The 23559-nt window shown below is 32.4% G+C and overlaps 1 protein-coding gene across 1 annotated transcript in view; it reads right to left on the bottom strand.

Annotated features, from left to right (window-relative positions):
- Window positions 1-1662: 1662 nt before the first annotated feature.
- LOC123713087 (adipokinetic hormone/corazonin-related peptide receptor variant I) overlaps window positions 1663-23559 on the bottom strand; it is a 41332-nt gene continuing 19435 nt past the window's right edge. The window contains exons 2-8 of the mRNA XM_045666586.1: window positions 7191-7520; window positions 6680-6828; window positions 5387-5530; window positions 4842-5005; window positions 3694-3817; window positions 3465-3609; window positions 1663-3252 (exon numbers count right to left, since the gene is read on the bottom strand). Of these exons, the coding sequence (XP_045522542.1) occupies window positions 3055-3252; window positions 3465-3609; window positions 3694-3817; window positions 4842-5005; window positions 5387-5530; window positions 6680-6828; window positions 7191-7451 (1185 nt within the window). The 5' untranslated portion in view covers window positions 7452-7520 and the 3' untranslated portion in view covers window positions 1663-3054. The remainder of the gene's footprint in view (window positions 3253-3464; window positions 3610-3693; window positions 3818-4841; window positions 5006-5386; window positions 5531-6679; window positions 6829-7190; window positions 7521-23559) is intronic.

Raw genomic sequence — 23559 nt, 5'->3', positions numbered from 1 at the left:
ACATTCAAAATATTGTTTACATTACTTGAATATAAGTTGAAATCCCCTAATATGTTGAACATTATTACATTTAACACACAACAATTCAACAATTAAATAACGTATTATATTCTGTATTCGTCGGTAAAAACACCACACAACATAGGAATAAAAATTTATCATTTAAGTGAACTGATGCGCAAACTAATTCAAACGAATACTGATCCACGTTGATATCATTGGGTTCTTTCATTCAAATAAGCCGGGTGTGTAATTGTGATGGCAGACAGCTGGATCAAATTTTGTGCTCGTCGGGAATGAGAGACGGGTTGTGAATTTACTGGTGTATTCATATCACCCACTGCTGTTGGAGGCACAACTCTCATTAGACCGCATCGCACTGTCTGCATAGCCCACAAGGAAGCATACCGTAAGTGAAAATAAACCAATTCACCGATTGGAGTGCTGTTTTTGATACGCGTGACCCAGAGGACCCGTGAGGACTTAAATGCTTTTTATAGTATTTTTAATGAGATCATTATTAATTGGGTTCTAGAAAGCTACAGATACAGTAGTTATCGTAAATATTGCTATCCTGAATGGTATAATACTAAGGAAATTATAAATGACCTGCAGCTAAAAGCAAAATTACACAAGAAATATAAATGTACTAATTCTCCGAATGAGTTCCGTGATTTGACTGCTTGTAGGGCACGCATTACATTGAATAAAGCTTGCGTTTGAATGTTGTGAACAGAGGATACAGAATAATTTAGTTACCACAACGGTTACCATCTAGATTGCTGGAAAATCATATAGAAAAGACGCTGTAGGAATATAGACCAGTGGCTATATTGTCGACTCCCGCTAAAATATTCGAAGGAGCTCTGCACGAAAGCATTTAAAAACTAAACTAAAACTATCGTGGGGCAAGGTATTAGCATCAGTCTAACCTCTCTTCGATGCCAATCTAATAGAATTTCTCCAAATCCTTACGGCTGATAATATTGAGTGCCTTTCTTCCTGGTAAGAAGATATTGTAACGAGGTTTGTACTCAGGACTTATTATTCTAGTATAAAATTGTGTATCGACGGCCACCGAACCGTTTTTGGTGGTAAATGCATTTTAAAGTAGTGACAATATATATTGCAACAGATATTAGACACGACAATGTTGTTATAGTAAAATTTATTAAAATAACAAAATTAACTTATAAAAACATTATAATTAAATCGTTAAATTTGCAATTGCAACTATGAAAGTTAAATACACCGAAATCAATGAGACACTTGGGCATACATTTGGGAAACCACTTTTTTTTAATGTAAATTAATTTAAAATTAATGTAATTCATTACGAATTACGTTTCAGGCAGCATTTCTCCATTTCACTTCATATGAAGTTTTATTAACTAAAATAAATTTAGAATTTGATAGGACACTTCTAAAATGTATAAACCAGCCTGTTTGTACGAGAGAAGTCTTATGCTTCATTTCTTTATAGGCCATATTTATTTCCAAGCAAAGCAACCTTTATGAAGATACATCCACCCTTTCTTCCCCATAACTGAAGCAACTACGTCTAGACATTTTGAAACTGAGAGAACACAATAAACGCGTGCGTGCGGATGACGTAAAGTAAAGTTATAAAATGTGGAGATATAAATGAAAACAATTTTTTAAAATTAGTTTTATTTAAACTAAACTGTAAAATATTTTTACGATTTATAACCTTTATAGCCTCACAGCCGTTTAAAACATAGTTACTAAACTTAAATAAACTTAACTAACAGTTATACTTAATTACTACTTTTCACTTTCTTGGAAGTTTCTCAGTCTGTTACATAAAAATGTATCTCATTTTATAGGAATGTATTGAGTATTATTGGTCTTATTATTGTTATTAGAGTAGATAAAATGTATTCATAAAATTATAGACTCAACATGTCAGCCATAATTAGCCATTAAATAAGTTGTCTTTAACGGCTGATTAAAAAATATAATTTTTGATACAGCTACAAAAGTTAAAAGCATAGCCAAAATAATGAAAAATATTTAGCTTCTTGTATCTATGGTGATTGTTAACATTGATTGTTATTTGTATATAGTATGTTTTATTTACTAAATAACTTCTGTCTTGCGATATTGGAACTCTTTGTTAAATATCTAAAAAGTAGAAGTTATAGTGTATTGGAAGCTTGAACTTGATCTGATTTAGTCAAGAAAATCAAAAAAGTAACATTAATATCCTATTTTCTGACATTATTCTTAACATTCGTTTATATACATAGGCCTTTTAAATTACTAAAAAGGCACATTGGTATAACATATATACACGAAACTTATAATATATTTATCAGAGACTTGTTCCACAACATGTACTTTAAAGCTCTCCAATCATATTGTTTATTTACATTCATGTTTGAAGTGTGTAAAGACTATCTATTTACAATAACTTATATTTTGTATTACTGACAAAAGCATGCTACTTAGTACAAGTTAATTGGTTGCTTCGTGATGTTAAATTCCCGGCAAATAAGTTGACAAGTTTTGGAATTAGAGAATTGCCGAGAACGATACAGAGTGTACTTAAACTGTTTTCGAAAAGCAAAACTTAGCGAAAGCCAAACGAATGCGTTCTGCGTTCACAAGAGGACATGAGTTTATTTTTGTTAAAATACATTTTAAGATGATTTTGTTTTACTTTCTATTCAATCTTTTGACGTGACAACTTCTAATAAATCCATGAACAACGACTGCATGAAAAAGCCTGACTCATTGTCCCATTACGCGGATTGTACGCTTGCGCCGTATCTATCTCCTCCCATACGATTGGCCTATGAGTCCTTTGTCCGTCTGCGACTGCGTCCCGATTCACTCCTTTGTATCCATACAGAATAGTGATAATTCAATAAAAATGATTCAATTTTAGTCATAATGCAATCATATCATCAACAATTTGTTATGACGTTGTAACGTTAAACTATCGTCCGTAAACCGACTTTATAGATAACCATTTTTTTTAATTATATAAGTTTTCAATGGTATATTTACACTCTGTATATAGTTTAAACTTTAAACAATGCCATTTATCTGGTTATTATTATTTATATGTTTCTGAGGGCCGTTTGGTATCACAAAACTCCGCGCGGAGTCTCGCCGGCTATGCAGTGAGCATCGAGCTCTGGCGAGAGTAGCTGCAGATATTTCCATAGAGTCACCGTGAGGGAATCTAGAACCTCGTCTCATGCAACCACCTCGATTACGGGCATGCTGAAAATAACAATATTTCTCAATTATATTAAGTGAATGTATCGCGTGTGTAACTTTCAGAAAGTTTGTGTTTAAAAGTGATAATAATTGTTAACCACTTCAGTGGCTGAATTTGCGTCGCAGTCGGTGAGTTCAATTAATTAAATGAGAGAAGCCGGGTTCTTACTTACATATCTCTAAAGTGACAGGCAAATAGCATTAGGATTACTCACAGGGCCACTTCGCCAACTCCATCGGTTTCTGTTAAACACACCATAGACAATAGGGTTCGCGCACGAATTTGTACAGGAAAATAACCACATGGCTTTCTGGAATGCTGGATCCAGGTGGTTTACTATGTCCTTATCTATCCAATACCTAAAAAAAGAACAAAAAATTAAATAATCACTTCTGTTGTGAACCTAAATAAAGTAAATCAGTGGTGGAGTTAAAAGTACCAACCACAAGCAATAGCAGTAGTAAGGCGACCAACAAGTGAAGAACACAAGTACGATTGTAACCGACATCTTGAGAGTGCGCGCTCTGGCTCTTCCAAGAATGCCAACACCGCTGCGTCGCATTTTATCTGAAACATTTAAGTGAGGAAATAGAAGTAAAGAATCAATCAGAATTATATATAAGTAATATTTTGATAGCTTTACGTGTTTCGTGCACATAAGACAAAAGACGGCGCGTTTCTTTGATTGTGCTTGATCTAACAGAAGTTGGCGCTGTAGTTTTTTTTTATTTTCTCACACCCAGCCCATAAAATATTTTGTTTATGTAGAATTTAATCTGTATTTTTGGCACTGTCAACACGATGTTACGGAAAATAAAAATTGTAAACTAATGTACATATTAATATATATAAGGTACGAGTATATAATAAAAGTGTACATTTGCTCGCGATTTCCGAGCACGTCCCTATATTCAATTTCGTTATTATCGTTACCAGACGCTTGTCTAAAAATTGATTTATTGATATTCTTTGAGGTTTACGAAGTTGGTGCTTAGTATGGGTATGGATTCTTTACTTTTGTTCGCTAATGGCTCTTTTTATTCAAGAAGGTCCACATTTACGTACTATATATTACTAATATATTTAAAAGCTTTTCAAAAGCCGCAAAAATTAAAAAAAATAGGGACGGAAAGGAAATATGTTTTGAAAATTGTCTTAGTAAAATTTATTCCATTCCACGTCCATTTTACTATTGTATTAATGCAACGGCTAGTAAAACTACGAAATTCAATGGCTGCGTAATTATTGTTTGATTCATGAAGCGTTGCAAAACTTTTTTATTCTCAATTTTATCAATAGCCAGATTTAAAAAAGAGAGATTTAGTTGACTAAACTAAAGTAATTGTAAATGTTTAATAAACTTCTCGGAGTTCGGCTGTTAGTACACAACAATTCGTATCGCGAGGTAACTAAATAATATTGTCCATTGCTATTTAACATTAAGTACACATTTCTATAAAACTTATTTAATAAAAATTAACATTATTAATATAGCTTTTTAGTGCTTTACAATACATCCTTATATCTACTATACGTTTACACCGTGAAGTCGCGTTTCGTTAAAGAAGTCTTATTTACGCAATTTACCTACCATTAGCAGTGTTAGCCCTGCGAATGATCTCCAATAAAGCGGCCGAAGAACAGTACAGAGTAAAAACAAGAGGAGCAACATACATTAGTGCCATGTTAAGAAGAAAGTAGGCAAACTCATGGCGTTCTGTTGGAAGAGATCCATATGTCACACATTGGTAATACCTGGAAAATTACAAAATACCTACTATTACTTACACTATTGATTGATGTTATAACACATTCTTCCAGTCTACCAGACTAGTGTGAATCATAGTAAACGTAAAAACAAGAATAATAATAATCCGTTTATTTGTAAAGAAAGATTGATTAATTATTGAAAAAAAACACCGCATAATTTGCCATATAAAAATAGGCATGAAATGTAATATTAATTATAATATTCTATTATCATAAATATATCAGGTTTTCTATTTATTAAGAATTATAAAGACCTGATGACCTGACGCGTACCCTTAAATGAGATTTTGAAATATAACTTTTCCAAACAATCTTGCCCAAAATATGCCTCTGGACATAACGTCCATTTGTGAACAGCAAACTTACCCTTTGACATCAGGGTGTTCCTCTAAATGAAATATAAAACTTTGTGGCAGGCTGGCTAATCCTGCGCATACCCAGGCGATGAGTAGGGCTCGTCGCACCCGAGCTTCCCATGTTACATTCAGAGGCTTTAGAATGGCATAGTATCTATAAATAAGAGACGACATAATATAATATATGGATATTAACTTTCTGATAAGATTCTGCAACTGCTTTTAAAAGGCTAAAAGCAAATAATATGTACATTAACTCACATGTAAATAGTATACTTAAATTAATTTAAAATCGATTAGGTACTTTTGGCGAGAAGTGAAGACCTGAGTGTGATACTTCCTGTATACGAACATATATAAACAAAAATGCAGAATATATGCTTAAAATAATTTCTGAAAATTAACAATAAAGTGAACAAAGAAAGCACACATCTTGGAATTAATTCAACGTAGAAGATTTGTTCTTTATCTAAGGAAAATTTTATGAAGATAATTGGTATTTACTTTTCCAAGGCATTTGCTCAGCTGAACTGGCGAAGCTAAATTCCGGCGCAATAATTCATACTTATATTCTCGTGTTGACCCCGACTATAACTCCTGTTCGAATGACGGATTGATCCATTATAATATTTTGTAAATGTACTGACTCACTTGCAAACCACTTAGAGAGTTACGTATTACGTTATATTTATATTTACTATGAATATCTATCTATAAAAGATCTTTTATTTCAATTCGGCATATAAACACGTTTTAGAAAATATTTTTGTTGTGTGAATCTTCTCACCAACTATTTTTTTAATCGTACATGTGTCTTTACTACGACATCATGTAACATTATAATCTAGACTAATGAGTAATTTATTAATTAAAGTCTAACCTAGTATACTTATAACGATTTTAACATAAGAAAGTATCCTATAACACTACTTACAGTCTCTAAAGGGAAGACATTCTGTTATTGTATTCTATTTCTTTTTCACTCACTGTATAGCACTTTATACTAACGACTCACTAACTTAATTTATATACTTATATTATATTTTTAGTATATAAACCAGAAAACATTATAAAACCAGTGGAGCTGCAACATTTAAGGTTTGGGCCTCAGATTTCTGCTAGCCGTCGACTTTTATTTCCTCGATGTTTTTCTTCACCGTACGATCGAGTGTTATATACACACATAAACAGAATGTCCATGAATACACAGCTGGGGATCGAGTTGAGAATTATTCAAGAAAGCCACTAGGCCAACGCTATTTGTATGATAGTTGCGTAAACAAATCACAATATTTAGTCTTACCTATCAATAGCGATACATATAAGTACGAAACTGGAGAGGTACAGCCCAAATGTCCTCGTAAACATCATGAAGCGACACATGATGTCTCCAGCAAGCCACTGCACGGTGCCAGCCCACGCAATCTCCAGTGGCATCATGAGGAATGTTACCTGCAGACGTCCAGTTTATGGTTACCGACTATATAAATTAACTTTTTGATTAGGGCTTTGTGTTAAAAAAAATTAAAATGATAGGTATAATTTATCTCGAGGGTGATCATGGATATATGTTAGACAGAGACAACGTTATTATTAAACCTGGACCTAATGATAGTATAGTGTTACTAACATTACGTTTATTCGATTAAAAATGTTATATAATCATAGTAAATAATATAAAAAATTGCCCTCGTTTTTTACTAAAGTCGAACCAATAGACGATCGGAAGCTGTTGTTAAATTATTCATTATTAAAAAGGTGTATGATATAAATAGGATATATTTTAAAATTTCACATAATCAATTAAAACGTACCATAAGGTCGGCAACAGCCAAATGCATCAGCAGGACATCCAGCCTGCTAGCTCTACCAGCTCTTCTTCTCTTAACAAGCTGCGATAACACTGTCAAGTTGCCAGTGGCTGATACCATCATCAGCACACTGTACACCGTAATTGAGACCATATGGCCATGGTTGAAACGCATGTCTAAGGGCAACTCATCGCTGGTGTTGAGGTGCGTCCAGTTCTTCTGAGACGCACCACCAGGACCTGATACCTTCTCGTCTATATCCATGATTATCTTTGACACGGTCTGAGGTTGTAAGTGCAAATCATTTTTGATATCGGATGCATGTGGATGTACCTGTAAGAAGCAAACAGCTTTTATCACCATTTGTATATAAGGCTCGCTGTAATCTCTTCCGAATATGTTTAAAGTCCATAAACAGAATATGGTTTGTAGACATACATCATCTGCAAGTCGGCGCTGTTTCATTGATTAAATTAAGTATGGTTCATCAGTGTTTAATTACCAAAGAAATGTGTTCCCGACCTGGGGCCTAAATAAGTAAAATAAAATAAATCTTATTATGCTGAACAGACTTTTAAAATATGGTTAAGTTAAAAGCCAGACGATCTTATTCAAATCTAAATGTAACCTATAGTAACTTATCATTGTCAATTTACCTGTGAAATTTTAACGAACTAGAAATGTTACCATGATTTTCTGTATTTATCTTCGTTTTACTTAAACTCGTGAAAATCTCTTTTAAATTGTAATTCGTTTCAATAAAAATGAATCGTTAAAATTTTGCCAAGTAATTGGTACTCGGACTCTATTACGGCAAAGTTGTTTAAAATCCTTTCAATTTTAAAAGGTTATAAAATTTTATCAAAGGAATCTTTCAGAATCAGATTTATTTGAAAAGTTTCCTTGTTTAAGCGTGTTGAGAATACATTAAAAAGTTTGTACCGACTGTCAAGTAGCGTCAGCACAAGATACGCCGTGATAAGTAAATTTTCAGAAAATAATGACAGCCAATATTCTGTTTAAAACTTTTTGACAAGACAATAAGATTATTCTTCCGTTGTACTAGATGTATAAGCTACGAAGATATAAAGAGGCAAGCCCCGCGACACGCAAGTTGGCAAGTATTATATATAGTATTGTCTTTTGTTAACATGGATTTTACACATTAAGAAAACACTTTTTAAACGGATTGAATCTATGTATTATTATTATAAACTTATAAGTATTTACATAATTTTTATCGACGTTTCGAGTGCTTTACAGCGTGCGTGGTCACTGTGACCATAATACATAGCTTTTATCCGTTTAAAAAGTGTTTTCTTAAAGTATTATATAATTTCTCGTTTAAATTCTTATTTTTATCTTTATAATTCAGAACGGTGCAATCAGATTTCTGTATCTCTTTCATGATAATTAGTCAATCTAATAGGCAAGTAGGCGTATCACCATACGTCTGCTGTGCTTGGCACACGCCGGCAACTTTTTGTGTCTAAGGTTTGCGGGTTTTCTCAGTATGTTTTCCTTCACCGTTCGTCCAAACGAAAAAAAGTCCATTTGTGCACAGCCAAGCATCGAACCTACGATATCAGGCCTCAGACCGCAATTTAATCTAAAATAGGTAAAGCAGGAACTAATCTTTTAAATATTACTTATAGTCTAACAAAATATTGACGATCCTTAACGGACTGTGTGTGTGTATTCCCAAGACCAACTTCTCTTGAAAGCCATATAAGTTTCAATCCCTTTTATATTAGGAAGGATTAATACACGAGTAACAATAATGTCCAGTAAGTTCTTCAATAAACAACGATATAACCTTACAAATGACGACAAGCTTAATGGAATTGCTGGAATTTCACTTTTACTCAAGTAAAACCCATAGAAAATCGGTGTCGCTTTACAAAATTATTTATTTTCTTGGCGTTAAATAACTCTCAACTTTCTCAATTATTATATAATTGTGAAATATTGTTAACTTACTCACCTACTTGCCTATAAAGCAATTTACAAACATGCGCGTCTCCTACGGTTATTTTTTAAGTTTGTTACTTAATGGAGATCTTTTTTTATATGGTGGTCGGAAACTTTTAAAGCCTAATTTTTTTAACGAGCCCAGTCGCGGATCAAGATTACGTGGAGTATCTGTTTTTCCTAATTTATAATAAGGGACAAACGGGACGCCCATAAAGTGCAGTCATCGCAGCCTATTGAGGGAGGAGTATACTCTTACTTTGAATAGTTGCAGGTTGTATCTCTCAGGGAAGACCCTCACCGGTAGTCGATTCCATAGTTCAGTAGTTGTAGTTCACAAAGTGTCTTGTGAAACGGAAGACTTCCCACCATGAAGACGATGTTGATGAAATTTTACATTGATCAACCCAAAAAATTCAACTCAGAACACTTTGTATAAAACGCAAAGAGACGACGCGTAGAGACAGACAATCAAGCCGTTCTCAAAACGATGAAGATTGACAATCCGATATCGCTGAAATTGGTCAACAGGAAGAAGATGGTATTGGGAGCACCAGCCCGAAAGTTACTTAACGTCTTACCAATTAAAGAGAAATTGTGTTTCTATAGTTTTAAGTATAAGTATAAGGACACTCACGAAACTTTCATATAATTTTAAGTTTATTAAAAAGTTTTCTGTTATCACTCCAATGGCACAAAAACATCTGCGGTATTAAAATTTTCAGTATACCTCTATTTTCTTATTATAATTCAAAATGATCTACATTTAGTAATTAACTCTTGTTCTTTGAAGATTGAAAGCTCGAATAGGGCTTCTGTTTAGACGCGTAGTCTTAACGTCGATCAACACTTGCTGATCAGTATTATTTGAGATGTTGCTTTCTTTGATTACATAAAAATGGTTAAGATTTCTATGTCTTGTTGCCGTATAATAAAATTGTAGGACTTCTCTAACGTTTATTATGAGAAAGAATCATCACACTGTCTCCATACCGTAGTTAATTTAGTAACAGTAGTCTAGTTAAGTTGGTTTGGTTTTATTCCAAGCAATACAGCTATTTTCAGGTTGGGGTCACTGAGAACTAATAACCTTCTTGTCTATAGAGAAACTTTTACTGGGAAGAATCGACTTGATTTGAAAAAAATCGTATAGAATTTTATAATTCAGAAACCTTTTCTTAAAATAACATGCCGTGCGATGTATTATCGTAGTGTTATTGAGCTTTCATATTGTCTTTCTCAATATGAAAGCTTTGAGGATTTGTTCAGCAACACGAATTCTCAATCAAAAACGTAGCATAAGACTACTTTTTTCCATTTTCCGCTTGACCAATAAGACTTTTCAGTCTAAGATTAAAGAAGATATAAATCTTGTATTCGATTCATTAATTAAGAAAATCAAGGTCTGTCTTCCCTTTACATATTTTGTGTTAAGGGATTATTGGATTTTAAAAGCCTATATTATTTTACAACCTTTGGTAAATACAGTCACAAATTACAATTCTGTACAAGAGGCAATCTTACTTCTATAAAGTACGAAATATGCAGACTAGTTATAAAATAAGAAATAATATGTACTCCTTATACATACCGAACGAATTCATTTATTATTATAGTGTTTCTACTCGATGAACTGTAAAATAAGTAAGTTTTATACAATATCAACACATAGTTCGACAACTTTACCAATTTGCAAGCTTTCTAGCACCTGGTGTCAAATGGACACTCCATTTGACACCAGGTGATTGTCCCGTTTTAAAAAGAGGTGGGGAGAATATGCTCATTTGTTAATATAAATTTGATAACTAATGGGTTTGCGTAGACATATTCCGTAGACATAGTAATGAAAGTATATAGTCATGCCTCACTAGAACAAATTTCTTTAAATGTCTCGATGAGATAGTTATGGCATGGCCTAACTCTTGACACAAAGATTAAAGTATCACAGTATCTTAAATTATCGTGATTTATGTGTCTTTTTACTTTCTATTTTTAATGTATCATCTTTTTAGTTTAGTTTGTTTGTTTTTTTTGTTCCTGTTTAGTTTTGTCTTAATAAATGTGTATAACATGTATTTTTGCACTACTTGCCTATCTTATGTAATTTTATACATTTTTTTTTTTTTACTCACAGTGGTTGCCTGGAAGAGATCTCCGCTCGTAAGCGATAAGTCCGCCAGTTCCCCTCCTTTTGATTTTTTTATGTTATTTTTTATATTGTAGTGTAACGAAGTGTAAATATATAAATAAAAGAAATTTGTGCTAAGTTACAAATTGAAATGCAATAGCAAATGCGGCGATAAATTTGCGCATGACCTATCAAGGGAATGTTCAGTGTCACTTTCATCGAAAGAATATATAACCCGAACACTCACCCCGAATAAAGAAGTGATGTTTGCGATTTGCGTATCATGTATATTAATATATTATTCATACCGCATGATAACACTCTTTGTGAACTTCGTTGAGTTAAAATCCTAAGAAAGACTATTTTTATTCCAAATACGAAGAGGTTGAACTAAATATTATAATTTTTACTGGCGGAAAAAAATCAAGCCTACTCCAACTTTGTTCCCTACGAAGTAGTGATCTTCTTTTTCTCAACTGTACAGGCACTAATTAAAGATTGAAGTTGGCACCTGGTAGATAGTACTGGTGACTGTGGCTGCTCGCTCGCTCACCTTGTTCAACGAATAAGTATCGCAATACAGCAAGGAAATGCGTTAAAGGTACACTGCCACAGAAACCTAACTTTTTAAATTTGTTTTAATTTTCTATTAATCCATTTTTTAATATTTCTATTTCTATGAAGGTTAAGAATATTGTAAATACTGTATATTTGTGTGTTGAAAATATATGATATTTTGGTGTTAATTGTCGTGATATTTTCTTACGTGAAATCCAGTAACGAGTACGTGGTATCATTTTGAAAGTTCAATAAGAGTTATGAAGACGTTGTTTTGACTTATTAACCACCTTGTTAACACATTAAGGTCATTTATATTATTATGTAAATTGTTTCACCGCTTATTATTATATCTATTCTAAACTTTATTCAATTTGACTTAGGGTCCTTCAAGAAATGAGCGTACAAATTCTTGAAGGCCAGCAGCGCGCTTCCGAGCCTTCTGGCAATGTGTGTGTCCATAGGCGGTGGTATCACTTAACATCAGGTGTACCTCTTGCCTGTTTGCCTCCTATTACATAAAAAAATGTAGTTGCCAAATTGAATATTTTCTTAGTTTATTATTATTATTAATTAACATTTTTAACATTAACGTTAACATTTTTAAAACTGAAATTTTGTTTGTTATTTATAGCATTCTTAGTAGTCTATCAGGCAGATCTGTTGCCGATAATGTAGGTAAGGGAGTGTCTTAACTCCCCTTTCCTAAAAAGGGACTTTATTTGCTTAAAACTGATATTACATAATATTCAAGTCACGTTTTTATGGATTAATACGTCTGGTGTTTATCTAAGGTAAAAATGATTGAGGGCAAATGCCACCTCTGAGAGGAACATTATGTTATAACTAAAAAGGTAACAAATGTCTCTTATAAATATTTTTTCCGTGGTAATATGGGTTCTTGATTTCGTAATTTAATACTTATAATTATTATACTAGAAGTACATTACATAATATAATATTTATGTATTTACAAATCCAAAAAGTCACCTCCTAAAAAATTACTTTCATGAAATTGTGATGTATTGTGTCTTCTTACATTGTTTCCTTTTTATTGGATAAGCGAAATTGCATAACTTAAAGAATACGGAAAAGTAAAATAGAATAATAAATCTGAAAGCCTTTGACCTAGCCGCTATTAACGATTCGATAACGACTATTTTGCAACACCGAGATAATGATAATAACCGAGGGCGTGGTTAATTAAGCACAATATAGATGTTTTAATGACATCTCGCTCTAGAAAATTGTGTAACTGCTACATCTAATACTCTAAAACAAGAAGAAATTTACCTTTATAAAAATATTGAGTAATAATTAAGAATGAATGAAACATAATTGAAAAATGAATAAAACACTCGTCTAATTTATGTCTAAAAGTCCGATGTTCAGTCGAGCGTCAAATCTATAGTAAACATATCTATTAGGTATTTTTGGTTGTCAGAAGTCTGTATAAATATTTACCTACGTAGAAACATACTGACGTATTCAGGTAGGCTTAATATATCGTGATTTCAAGGGGAACATTGCGAAAATATATCTCACATGAGCACGTGAAATGGGTTGCATTAATTGAATAGACAAAATTTCGACACTTTTACATTTTAATGACAATTAAATTCATTAAATTCCTAACATATATAGATTTAAAGTTATAGATTTGTATCAATACTAGGTTGGGGAAAAAGTCTTTTCGCATTTTAGTATGTATGAACTTGTAATAAAATCTCTTTGGCTATACTATTTGTATCTGGCTGGTTTTGGTATCTTTAAAAGTTTAATTATCAAAAAACATAATTCCAAATTCAAATTAGGAAATTGTGTGATTTTTATTTATTTTTCGTACTAACAAGATGAGTGAATCTAATGAAAAAAGAAACGCAAGCAAAAAAAAATTAAGATGTTTATACACCTATTGCAGTGTCTATGAGATTAAGTGGTTTAAGCATTTTCAATCCGGAAATTTTGATGTCAAAGATGCACGTCACTCTGGTCCCTATTACGGATAAAATGAATGCCATTTTTGAAAAAGTGGAGCAAGATCGGCATATCAGTAGTTACGACGTAGCTGAAGAACTGGGAATTGACGACAAAATAGTTATGACGCATTTGAAAAAAACTGTGTACACAAAAAAGCTCGATGTTTGGGTACCTCACGAGCTCACTGAAAAAAACCTAATGAACGGTGTACTCATTTGTGATTCTTTATTACGACGTAATGAAACCGAACCATTTTTTGAAGAAGCTGATAAATGTTGATGAAAAGTGAATTACGTATGACAAGAACGTGCGTGGCCGGTCAGGTTTCACTGATATTTTTTTCAGCGTTATACCATAGATACAATCTTATGTATTGTGTTATTTATATCGAAAAACTTTGAAAACATAATTGCAGACTGATTTTCATTACTTTTTATCATACAAGTCAAAAATGTTTTTGATAATTAAAGTAAGAATAGAGAAGAATTACAATACTTTCATAATGCAAAAAGACTTTAAAGTAAGATATTTGTCGGAGAGGAATTTTAATAACAAATACATATTCCCTCAGAATATCAAAGAAATTTGCCTTCAGGCGAAGCCGCAAGAATGTCCAGGATTTCTCACGTATATTCTAAAGATATGTTCAAATTCTGTTGAGAAGCCATTTGTTTTTTTAGGTTGACTATTTTGTGTTTTTTTTATGAACAATAATATATAAGAATGACATATAATAATATTGCATGAGAGTTTACTAAAACGTTTACTTTAAGGCTCGAGATTAAGCACGAATTTAAACTTTCGTACGTCAAATCAAATATTTATTTATTACAGTAATACATACATTATCCTTACAGACTATGATAATACGATAATGTCGAGAAACATTAAATAAAATATAATAAAGTATATATATAATATTAAACACATTATATTCACAATATCGCTACTGTGAATTCCCTCTGCTGATCGCATATAAGTATTTCGATAGTGTCGGAGACAGCATTCAGTAGGCGCAACGTCTTGGATAACGGGGATCTGTGCAACAGACTGGTACTTGCCTTGGTATCGCACATAAGGCCTAGGCCTTCGCCGTTGCATATATCCCATAGGTACTAAGAAACCAAGTTCTTGTAGTACACTTGGGTTGCACATTACACTCAAGACTTTCAGTAGGTAGTAGGCCAACTGTAAGTCCCGTCTGGTTTCCAATTTATAGTACCCCGAAGACAAATAAATCGTGTATCGTGTATATACCGAGGTATCGTGTAAATTAATTCTGTATGCGCTCCAACATAAGGCAGTATTTAGCTTCTTGCGGAGCCCAAATAGACGAGTTACACTCTAACATACTAACCAGAGCGTTGTACAAGCTTGGCTTTAATATTAGTGAACGTTGTTGCCCTTCGAAGCACAAATCCAATTCGTGCGTATGCATTCTTGCAAATGTCCACTACATGATCTCGGAAATTCAGTTGGGCCCTGAGCCCTTATATAATGCCAAAAAGACTGAGGATCGTTACCTAAATTATTATGTATCCTCTCTTCATAACATTCAAACTACTATATCTACTAGGCTTTCACCATTTTCTAGAACACAATTATTAATGATCTCATTAAAAATAGTATTAAAAGCATTTAAGGCAGCGTCTGGGTCACGCGTATCAAAAACAGCACTCCAATCGGCGAGTGCTATCGAGGAATATAAAGTATGAAAATTAGCTTTATAAAAATTCAATTTTGGTTTATTTTCACATACTATGCTATGCTATGTAGGTTGTGCAGACAGTGCGATGCGGTCTAATGAGAGTTGTGACTCTACGAACAGCGGTGGGTGATATGGGTGAATTCCCAGAACGATAAGAAAAATTCAAAATATTGTTTAACATTTACACTACTTGAATTTAAGTTAAAATACCCTAATAATACTACATTTTTATATTTAACACACAACAACTCAACTATTTGGAAAAATAACATATTCTGTATCACACGTATTCGGCGGTAAATACACCGCACAACATAAACATTTATCATTTAAGTGAACTGACGCGCAAACTAATTCATACGAACACTGATCGACGTTGATATCATTCAGTTCTTTCACACGTGGTTACCGCAGTTCACGCGTGGCCACTAGAAACACGCCACCTTGTTTTCTTCCATCTGTCCGGTTGCATCTTAGGATTTAATACCTCGAGGGCACAATTTTTGCATCTTTAATAAAAGCATTACAACCCGTTTCTGTTATGGCCACTATATCGACGTTCAGTGCTTCCATATCCCTGATAACTTTATTTAACTTGGTTAGCAAGCCTCTAGCTTTTTGATGTTAAAAAGAAAACTTATACAGTTTAATCTATTTTATCTTTTGGCTTCCGAAACCAAAACCATTGACTGCACTCAGTGTTCACAGGCCATACTTCCGGTGAATATAACTTTTCATACACCGATTCCGATACCGCAACAATAAAGGGGGCAAATTCCTTTGCTTTTTCGGACTAAATCTTAATAACCTTAACGTACACTTCCATGTCACATTTTCCTTTTATATACGATATAAATTTCTCCTCCTCTAACTAACCAGATATGAAGGTAACTTTTTTCCTGAGGTACAGGATTTTTAACATTGAGTACCGTTTGCGAGCACTGGGAATCTGACTTGCTATTGGCATACTTTGGTTACTAGCTCTCAAATCACCAGCCGCTTCGCTTACCAACGCCGGTTTCCTTGCCTCTTTTTTATTGATATGTGTGTGGGTAGCTGTCTTGCTCCTCTTTTTTATATTATTACAAATAAGTTCGGCATATGTTAACTCATACCAGTACACAAAATTTATCACTATTTTTCAATAATATTTATATGAAATATCCATTTTAATATGGTACTACTTAATTGTAAGGCTAAAAATAATAATAGTCATACTATTTTAACAAGTAGAGTGAGGGTCTCTTTAAGGGCAAATCAATAGTTTTTTTTCAGGACTAAACAGTCTATACTCTTCTATGAGATTCTACTTCTTTCGTACGAAAAAAGAACGTATTCTCAATAACCATGCCTTAGGTTATTATGTGAATCAATGACTTAATACATAGAGAGGTAGTGAATATAAAACGTATATTTTTTTAAATTAATGATTTCGATTATAGCTGACACAGAAACTAATTACCAAGAAGTAAAATTTAATATGCCTGAGTTTATATGTATAACACATAGGTTTCTTTTCCATATTTTTAGGTTAAATATAGAAAATGACTGCATCAGAATTACTATATACTCAAATTCCGATTTTATTAAACTTTACAGACTTAATTAATTTGTCATTTAACTGTTTACGAAACCGTGTCGATGTGACGACACTCAGAAATTCGAGATGTAAGGGTATTATCCCAATGAACTTGGTTTGACATCAGTTAAAATTTTCGAAAAAAAATACTCTACAAAGATATAGGTATTTCAAGAAACATTTTTATTACTAATGTAAAACGAAACGTGTCGTGAAACGTCAAACGTTTGAGAAGGAAAACAAATGGGTTTATTTTTATTGATAACGCTAAAAGCAACAATAAAGTAACAACATAGTTTAGTAAAATTAAAACGTAACAAAAAAAACTTATCGCTTGAAACTTTATCCTCATCTATTGTACTGTAAAAAATCTGAAATCTTTCTCCGAAATTGTCATCGTAAATAAAGGGCTCGATTTTTCATGGAAAATTTTTCGCTGAGCGTTTCTAAAAATCTGTAATTTGAATATCTCATACACCCGAGAGAGATGTCTTCCGCGGAACGAATTTTTTTATTACCTAGATCATATTCATATTTTAACAAAAATATTATTAATTTCTAAGACTTTAGTTATGACTAGTTTTTATCATCGAGGGGGCAAAAAAAAAGGTTTTGTTACTGAAATTTTATTTCAATCGTTAGTTAAGCTAAACAAAAATTGTTTATTCACTTTTTATTATATCTGTTGAAATTCTTTATTCAATTCGACTTGGGGTCCTTAAATAAAAGAGCGCATCAATTCCTAAAAGCCCGGGAACGCACTCGTGAGTCCACTTAGTATTTAATTTGTATTCTAAACTCCGCCTCATAACCACAGATATGCATTAGGTATAGGCGACTAATTCAGCGTTGAATATTTTGAAGGGTGATTATGTTCGAGAATATGGTAATCACACTAAGTGTAAATCGACTCCAACCTTAAGTAAACTGTTAAAGAATATCTACAAACCATTTTAAGAACTGAGAGCTTTACTAAGATAATTGTTTCCATACAGAATGTTTGAATGTTTATAAAGAAAAGGTTTAACAAAAGAGAAGAGAAATATAAGAAAACGTTTTTTATGGCGTAGCACGTGCGTAGCAATTACGTAGCACGATAACACGCACAAAATTGTAATTAATTTTCTATAGCTTTCAGTGAGTTTGATATATTTTTACGTAAATAATTTGTATATATGCATTTGTTGATTTGTATTTTATTAGTTTATTTTTATAAAATATCTAACTTTACTTTTTACTCAAACTAAACTTCTTGAAAAATATTCCTTTGCATAATATTTCTTTGTAATTCTAAAATTACTATACTAAAAGTCTTCTCTATACGTACCTTTTTGACATTAATGAAAATATTCATATATTTTACCGCAATTGTTCAACTTATCGTAACTATGTTTAGTATTCAGAAGTCAGTTAGTAGTTTTAGTTACTTTTTAAGTTTTTTTTTTCAATTTATGGTTGCTTGTTTAATTTAATCCCTTGCTAGCTTCTAATATAATTAATTGATGTTTATGTGTATAAAATTTGTGATGTTATATGTATGTGTCTTGTATAATTCTATTCATGCATACAAGCTTTTTATAGAACTTACACGTATAAATAAATAACAGATAAATGTCATATTAATCCAACGCAGTACAGAGTTTTCTTTTTACACGAAATAATAAAACAAAAGAAAACGTATTTTCAAAATGAAGATCTTTATTTAAAAACGGTTCTTATGTTTAAAAGTTACAATTTAAGTGATAAGCAAAATATTTTATATAATGTATTGGACAAAATAAAATACAACAGTAGTAAACAAAAAAAGGATGGATGATTGAAAGATGCGAGGTTATCAATTCGGCGAAGTGTTATCAGTCAATAACATAACATTGCTTTAGGGTCGTCGTGACCCTCCAAGGTTAGGCTGACGGCAGTCAACAGGTTTAGGATGTAAAGCCAAGCCCAGCCTATGCGGTTTATTTTGTTCTAACTCTGACCTTGAGAACGGACTACAACTTAATACGTAAATTGGTAACCATAAAAGTACGCCGAAGTTAATTGAAAATTTTAACACATTATTGACCAGAAATGTTAACTAAAAGTCTCAACTACTTAACACAAATAGATATTGCACATAGAAGCATTTCATATACATTTCTTTTTATGACGTTCATAATGTAGTGTACATTGCGTTACCTATATGAATAAATGATTTTGAATTTTGTGTTTATTTTGTCAGTATTCCTACAGCTACTTACTATACAATCTAAACAATTACATTATAAACAAAGGCAAAAACGGAATAGAATAAAAATAATAATTAATAATTATAATAATTCTTCACTGTGTTTTATCTTTGAATGTTTGAATCATTATAATATATTTAATATAATAGAGGAATAACAAAGCCATTATATCTAATAAAGGATAACAGATTTTTTTATATTATGTTTTAGTTACGTTAAATATATGTATTTGTTGGTAATTTGTGTTATAATCTGAAGGTATACGATACATAACTGAGCGTAGTAAATGGTGTAAGAAGAAGGGGGTGTAAAATAGTAAAAGCAACAATAAGTCAGTCAAAGTTTTAACACGCTATTGCAAATACCGTGTTAAAACATCAGGTAGTCGCAGGAATCTATACAGCTACTATACATTCGGAAATCCTTAAAACTTAATAACTAAAGAAACTTTTTTGAATGTTCTCTATTACTTCAATGTTTTGCTTGTAAATTGAGGATCAAACAGTGCATGCATATTCTAGTGTGCTTCTAACAAAAGCAAAGCATTTTATGCAATTTGTCTTCTTAAAAGATGTAAATAGACGTTTGACGATATGTTTTTATTACAAATAGAACTAAAATGGTATTTGTTAAAGTTTTTGTAAACAGGGTGACTCGAAGGTCAAATGTCGAGTGTCAGCGAGCCTCGTTAGTGTCACGATGCTATCAGCATCCAACATCATGGAAATAACAAAACACGTTTTCAAATATATATAATGTAATTTTTGCTTCATACAAAAGAAGGCTTTCTAACATATTGCCTCTAGTATCCACTAAAGATTTCCTAATTTTTTGCCGTATCATTGAAAAATCTAAGATCCGTTATCATCCGATATGGAGAACTTTGATTTTAATTTTAGCAAGTAAATATGTGTTGTACTAGAGTTTCTAGCATATATAGCAATTTACATACTATATTTTCAATCTAATTTGTATATGTTAGTTTTGTAGCTTATATAATAATAATGTACACCAATGTACAAATATACAGGTTGAGTTTGGTTAGTTTAGGCCAAATTAATGGATTACAATTTCGAAGTTCTAAAGTTTCAAATCGAGTGCTTCGGGCGATAACAATATCCACTTAATATTGAACCCAATGTAACTTGATAACAATTTAATTTACGTATGTTTTATGAAACTTTTAGTCACATGTATTTACATTTTTTTAATAATTTCTGTCGATGCGATAAACGCGAACTAACTGTGAAAATTCTAGTAAAGTTGTAGTAGGTACATGGTAAATGTGCTAGAAGATGCGGAGTGACCTCAGATTTCTCCACAATGCCAAGGGATCAAGCCGCTCGGAAAAGGATTGGTCGTCGACGTATTGAACCGTTCTTCGTTGTATGAAGGGGCTGGTACTTGGTAGCTCACGCCCAGAGTTGAGAACAGCACTCCATCTGGGGCTGAATTTGCGCTTTATACAGTTGCAAGCGATGGCCCGGAGGGAACCCTTGCTGAGCACATTAAGTTTCTTGGAGGTCATTTTAAGAATGCCCTCCAAATGACCGCGAAACTGAACGTCGTGTCGTTGGATATATTAACGTCAAGTATTCCGATGCTAGCTGTGGCTTTAAGAAAAGTGTCATAGTAAATTAGAATAATCTTCTTTTATAATACTTGTATTCAAAAGATGAAAAAATAAAATCTCGGTTTAGTACACGCATGTTCTGTGTAGATGTCTATTTCGTAACTCAAAGCAAATAAGTTCTATTTGTTACAATCCGTAAATATTTGACATCCGCTTCGTAAATTAGAAGTTGGAAGGTAAAATCAGAGGCAAATATAGATTTTACTTCTTATTTTATCTACAACTACATATATATTCTATACTTTAACATAAATATTAAAATATTTGTAGGTCCATTTTAGCAGTAGTTGGTTTCCCTAACCACGACTTCCGTGGTGATTCAGGATCTATTGATTAATATTTCAAATCAAAATCTTGGTTGTACATTCGTAGACAATTTCCGGCACTTCTGTATATTTACATAACAACAATATATTATAACTGATTTAAATATTTATCCTAAGAAACCAGCTAATTCCATGTAGAATAGTATGACCAAATAGTTCCCTAAACTTCGAAATTAATCAGAATTTAGTAATTGGACTAATTGCCACACTGAAAAGTGATCTTCATTCATGCGTATTATTAATCCCTCAGATCATATGATATGTTTGAAATACCGCCCTGTAATTGAATAGGAATTTGCTTATGTGGGTTAAATTGTAATCAATAAACGTTATTACAAAATACATATTATGACAATGTACTGATAATTTGTCTTTGGTAGACGCGAGTCTACACATTTTGTATTAAAGTTCTGTAATGTACTATAACCTCGAATTATTTATAGCGAAAGAGAGTCTCGCTGACCACAACTGCTGTAAGAAACAAGATAGGTAAAGAATAACAGTCACCGTACGAGCCATTTTGCTTTCTTAGTTTTATAAGCGTGACGATTTATAGCCAGACGTAGGCACTCTCTTTGACTGTTAAATCGTAATAATTCGTTACATATCAATTAACATTTCATTATTTCGCTCAGATTCTATTGTTAGACAAAAATCTTCTATCATGACCCAGGATCCGTACAGTCACTTTTATATCTCTTCTTCAGTTTTCAATTGAAAAACACCTAGCGCTTGGGAATGTCTAATTTTATTATTATATTGTTAGTTATTCTTTTAAAAATTTAATAATAAAGAAATGCAGATTGCTGTAATTTTTACTTACAGAAATGATATTGAGTCTTTTGTTTCTATAAATATTTTTGTTTGAAGAAACAAGTACTTGACCGCTGAAGAAAGTAGCAAGTAAGTTATATACAGGCTTTTATTTTTGGCGTAAAAAGAGATTAGATACCTATTATTCGACTTAAATATCATATTCTGTTACATAATAAAATAAATAATTGGTTATAATAAATAAAATAAAAAATAATTAATTACAGTACACCATCATGTGCGGCAGGTCAGTGAGTAATTATATAACAACTTGTTAGGAATAATGAGATGTTCTAATAAAAGACGTATTTATTTATTTACACTTTACCTTAATATACAAAATTGTACATATAAAAAACAACAAAAAAAGCAGGTTACATATGTCATTAGGCAACGGGCGGCGTACTATGTTAAAGTAATATTTTGTTTAACAACTAGATAGATTCGGGCCCAAGTTCACTTATTTAATAATGCAGTTTCAAATCATTTTGCTATAAAATAATTTGCTTTTGTTTAAATGTCTTCAAGAATTTAGACATGATTCCATCTATTCGACTAATAATACAACCTATTTATTAACTGTCATCATTGTCCATTTTAACATGGAAATTCGTTAAGCAATAACAGACGTTGCTCTTCATAAAACTGGTGTTATCCTATCACATTTACAGGATTGAATCTGTTCAAAGACTTTTATTATCACCTGTCCGTCTTTACTTAAAAGATTTGCGACACTCGCCTTTAAATATTTGACCTTGTTTCACTTCAATTGCGACGTGACGCCATGATGTAGTGTATTTTTACAAGTTAATGCATAGTGATATTCATACGGAATTGCTTGCAAAGATCCCTATCCACTGTAGTACACGGTTGAGTAGAAACAGATGTCCCATGTACACGCCTGTCTTACGTTCGTGCTTTTCGTTTAATGGGCCAATTAACACATAGTACAATAAAAATGTGAAAAATTACTCGGTGAACAGTTTCAGCAACTCCATGAAGACCAATCGCCGAGTCGTTGTGATTATTGTCTCAATTATTTGCTATAATTTTATTTTATTCCTATATGTCTTTACAGTGTATATTCGCAGACCTACACGACTTCCTTAATACAAAGAGTCCCTTCGTGAGTTGTTTGCTGCGACATTGCGGGCTTCTTGCATGGATGTGGCTACAGCTGTGCTTTCTTAAGTTTTCATGTTATTTTCAGACTTAAAACCGATACTTATCAAGAATTGGATATCACTAAATTTCGTAATAAAGTCTATAGAGCTTATGAAAGTCTCACAAGACGTGACCTGTTAATTTAGACTCTATCTGCTAATACTCCCACTACTCAGAAAACATATCAGGTTACTATCACGGTGTGACTGCACTACTTTGTTTTTTATTAAGAATTATATCGTTATTTCTGAAAGGTAAAAAAATCATATCTATTGGTTACCAAA

The sequence above is a fragment of the Pieris brassicae genome, chromosome 8 (assembly GCF_905147105.1).
Source record: "Pieris brassicae chromosome 8, ilPieBrab1.1, whole genome shotgun sequence".
In the NCBI taxonomy this organism is placed as follows: Eukaryota; Metazoa; Arthropoda; class Insecta; order Lepidoptera; family Pieridae; genus Pieris; species Pieris brassicae.
This window is presented reverse-complemented; position numbering and strand designations above follow the sequence as displayed.